At 40.4% G+C, this 4,465-nt stretch overlaps 1 protein-coding gene across 1 annotated transcript in view; it reads left to right on the top strand.

Annotated features, from left to right (window-relative positions):
- The window catches only part of LOC137976139 (perlucin-like protein), a 5,452-nt gene extending 1,521 nt beyond the window's left edge, over positions 1-3,931 (top strand). The window contains exons 3-4 of the mRNA XM_068823431.1: positions 2,097-2,207; positions 3,329-3,931. Coding sequence (XP_068679532.1) covers positions 2,097-2,207; positions 3,329-3,762 — 545 coding nt within the window. The 3' untranslated portion in view covers positions 3,763-3,931. The remainder of the gene's footprint in view (positions 1-2,096; positions 2,208-3,328) is intronic.
- The last annotated feature ends 534 nt before the right edge of the window (positions 3,932-4,465 follow it).

Here is a 4,465-nt window from a genome sequence, read left to right as displayed (position 1 = left end):
TATCTAAAATATTTGAAACTTAATATGGATTTTTCGTTCACACACCTACATCTAGTGTCTATGGGTCACATTTCTACAACCTGGCTGCGGTTATGGAATGATTTTTCGTTCTCAAATTTTTTTCTTATTTCAGTTCTTACTAGTAATATCGTAAACTAGTATCTGCAATTAAAGAAACTTGAATTTTAAAACTAGTCTGTCTTCGCCCTTTTTTGACACCATAAGCATTCTTCAGCCTGTGTTATCGCGCTCTTACTTGATCTTTCTTCCACTGCTCGTCACCATAATTTCATTTCTTTATTCGGGCTTTATCTTGCTCTATCTCTCTAGTTGTTTGTCACTGATATTTCGCTCGTCTTCTCGTGCTCTCAGTCGCTTTCTGTTTCTTATTTCTTTGCACTCTCTTTGAAATTCTCTTCTTTCTTTGTTGTAGCTTTTTGTTTGGTTTTCTTCCAATTTTTGAAACACAGTGTCAGGCTGGCCATTCAACTTCCGAAAAGACACGGGTTCCAGCAGTGCACGAAGCCCGGTTAATAAAATTCCGCTAGAAAAACTTGAGGTTATTCAAGATGATATTTTGTCTCTAAAGCTCTCCAGATCTCACATTACGAATTGGTTACGTCTATGAGATTTGTCGCAGTTTTCAGATTCCTCTTTTCTGTATGGTCTGTTTGTATGTATGTATGTAAATCTTTATTTAAACACGGAAAATCATCAGTTAAGCTTAAGTTAAAAACTAAAACTAATTACAACTGCTTTACATGATTGCCGTGTGGGAATCCGATATATCAGCTACCTTCTTGATATTTCGCTTAAAATGCTCAACGGATGCAGCATTTTTTAAGTTTTTGGGCAAGTTATTCCATAGCATGGCCCCGGTGTAAGAGAAGCTTCGTTTCAAATAATTGGTGCTTGGTTTGGACAGGGTCAGCCTTCCCTCAGAGTTTCTTAAGTTGTAAGCAGAGTGACGCTGAGAGAAAAGACTTTGTAGATAATCCGGAGCAAGGTCATTCATGGTTTTATACATCATTAAGGCTTTTTGTTTCTTTCGGCGAAGAGATAGCCTCTCCCAGCTGAGGGTGGAAAGAAGGTGGTTTGAGCTCGCATCAAAGGGTGATTTAGTAGTAACTCTGGCTGCGCGATTCTGTAATTTTTGGAGCTTATCACTCAAGTAACCACTCAAACAGTCCCAGACGGGGCTGCAGTAATCAAAATGAGGCATAATTAAGGTGTTATAAATTAGAATTGCAGTTTCTTTGGATATAAACGGCCGCACACGTTTTAGGGCCCCTAAAGCTGAAGAGACTTTCTTGCAAATCTCTTCAACGTGTTTACCCCAAGAGAGGTGAGCATCTATGGTAAGACCCAAGGATTTGGTATGAACGACTCTCTTGATAATTTGGTCATCAATTCTGATTACTACATCGTCACATTGGGCAGATAGCCTTTGTCTTGATCCAATAATCACTAGCTCAGTTTTAGCAACATTTAGACTGAGCTTGTTAGCTTTCAGCCAACTGCTAAGGTTATTTAATTCAGGGGTTAGAGCTAGCTTAAGTTCTGTTAACGTTTTAGCAGATAACGTAACGTTGGTGTCATCGGCAAACATTCTTGGTACGGCGCCCCGCAGGGAGTTGGGAAGATCATTAATGTAAATTAAAAATAGCAAAGGACCCAATATGCTACCCTGCGGCACGCCGCAACTGAGGGTACGAGCAGATGATAGTTTGCCACTGACATTACATCTTTGGGTTCGGCCACTTAAGTACGACGAGAACCATTTTATGGCCGCCTGATCGACACCCAAATATGACATCTTACGCAATATGTTCTCATGATCGATGGTATCGAATGCCTTAGTAAGGTCAATAAAGACAACGCCATTTAAAAGGCCATTGTCGATGTTTACTGACCAAGCATTTGTTGCCTCAAGCAAAGCCGTGAGCGTACTATGTAGAGAACGGAACCCTGATTGGCAACCCAGTAGCAATTTGTTAACATCTAGATAATGGAAAAGTTGATTATAAACAATTCTTATCATCTTATCATCTGTTTGGTGTTCACCCCCTTCATAGACTCTTTAATCCTTCTCATAGTGTTCACAAAAGATGAGTCCTGTCTGAGCCGAGATGTAAAGGAAGAAATCATAAAAGAGATAAGGACACGACTGGACATGTTGTCCGCACAATCAGAATGTTGCGAAGGTGGTAAGTAAAATGGCTGTTAATTGACATAAGTGTACTCCCGCTATCCTACCTTGTTAGACGCTTACAGGCCCTGCCCCTGAGGCTTAATACCAGAAAAATAAGTAGGTCAAGGCACAATGCAGGCCATAAGTATTAATTCCCCCTGCCCTACCCCGGGTTACAGTGTTGAATTTGAATGGTTTCCGAACGCACGCAAGACAAGGCCATCGAAGTGTCTGACATCTTAAAATATTCTTCAGGGAGAGTGGGGAAGTGGAGGGGAGGAATCAACAGCATTGAAACTTAAGATAGAGTTTTAAAAGAATAAATAGATGTTAGGTTCTGTACTTGTTTGACGAGTGTCCCAAGGGCTTATTATCTGTATTGTGGATGTAAGAGATAATTTTCTTAGGTCAGAACGGAAACCAACTAATTACCTGCAGGAAAGCACCTGAACACTTAATTTTCAGTTAACTGCAACACAGGAACATGGCATGCAATCAGCCATCTCAGTTTCACCCATAAAAATGCATTATCCGGGAAATATCACGAAATGATGAAAAACTAACGGGCCATTTTAGTTATCAGGACGATGAATGAAAGTGAGGCTGCCGGTGATCTCGTGTTGAGAATACAAACCTTTTTAGTTTGCAGCTCTGGAATCGAGAAGCTGGTCGGAAGTTAGATGTTGTAATGTAAGACAATTGCAGTTTTGTTACAGTGTAATGGCGATCAAAAAGGAGATACAGTCAAAATTATAGACGTGAGAAAGATGTATTCCATCGAAATATGTGACACGCGACCTACTTATCGAGAAGCTTTTAAATATCTTAGCTCCTATGACAGCTTTGTACTGCAACAACCAAAATATTTAATAAATTCTTATTCGCAAGTAGTTAACTTTACAGTAACACGATTTTCGTGATAAAAGTGACGAGGTTAGTCAGTACAATGCAGGGCCACCGATAACCTCATTGTCATTCGTAGCCCAGGTAAATCAACAACAACAACTCTAAACTGGTGATTAAAAATGAAACTAGACGCTTTCCAACCAGGAGCCTCCCATTGTGCAGGATCTGATCAAAAATGCCAAAGGAAACATCAACTAAAAAAATACTTAATATTTTTTTCATTTATGTCAGCTTGCTGTCCACCACGCTGGGATAAACATGGCGACTCGTGTTATTACGTGGAAAAGACTGCAACCTCGAAATGGCAAGACGCTCGCAAAAAGTGTCAAAACATGGGAGCTGATCTCGCCATTATCACATCATCAGACGAAAACCGTTTTATTGCAAACCTGACAAAGACATATAACATTATCAAGGCAAATGGTGTATGGTTTGGTCTTAAACGATTGGCTGACTCCAAGTTTTACTGGATAGACGGTACCCCATTAGAGGGTCATTTCCAAGCGTGGGGACAAGGGCAGCCAGACAACAGTGGCGGCGAAAACTGTGGTCACATGAGGGGACTCCCAGATCCAGGTCATTGGAACGACTTGCCTTGTTCGTTGGGAGCAGGATATGCTCCTTACCCCGATCTGATTTGCGAGAAGCCCATATCGTACTTCTAGCTAGTAAGAGTAGTGCAGCTCAGTAAAACTGGTTTCAGTTATCAACGTTTACCGTTGTTGTAGTTGTTTTAGTTGATAAGGATAGAGTTGTAGTAGCTTGTTGAAAGCCAGTTCAATGAAACAAATGAGGTCATAATGTGATGTGTCTCAATAAACTGACGTGAAATATTGTACGTGTGAGTCATTCCATTTTAAATTTGGTTTGGTGGGTATAGAGAAAGATTCTTAAGGCTTCTTTCGTTCCATGTTATTTTCGAAAGAAAAAGAAGTCTACATTTACGAGACAGATCCAGTGATAATTTTAGTACAGTTCAAGTATTATTCTTCCAAGGTTAACTTGCTTAATTTTCTTTACAAAGATGAGCTTCCTTTGATAATGCACCTTTGGCTTCACTTCATTTCACTCCAAAGTGATGATTAAGTTCGACTTGAATACAATTATCTTGAAAATTTAAGCAATGTCTCTTAGAGACATCTAAAATTTTCAGGTGGCTCCAAAGGGATGCAAACCCATGGCCTCAGGGAAGGCGGTGCAACTCTACCAACGGAGCTAATATATAGATTTAGCCAAGCCTAAAAGCAGAGCTCTAGTCTCTAACCCCAGTTTTGGAGCCGAGGCTGAACATTCTTATAGCGGAGCTCTGCGCGCGCCGAAGCGCGCGCGCGGAGCACCATTGTTAGTAAAATATGGTAACCCATCGAT

The sequence above is a fragment of the Montipora foliosa genome, chromosome 11 (genome assembly GCF_036669935.1).
Source record: "Montipora foliosa isolate CH-2021 chromosome 11, ASM3666993v2, whole genome shotgun sequence".
Classification (NCBI taxonomy): Eukaryota; Metazoa; Cnidaria; class Anthozoa; order Scleractinia; family Acroporidae; genus Montipora; species Montipora foliosa.
This window is presented reverse-complemented; position numbering and strand designations above follow the sequence as displayed.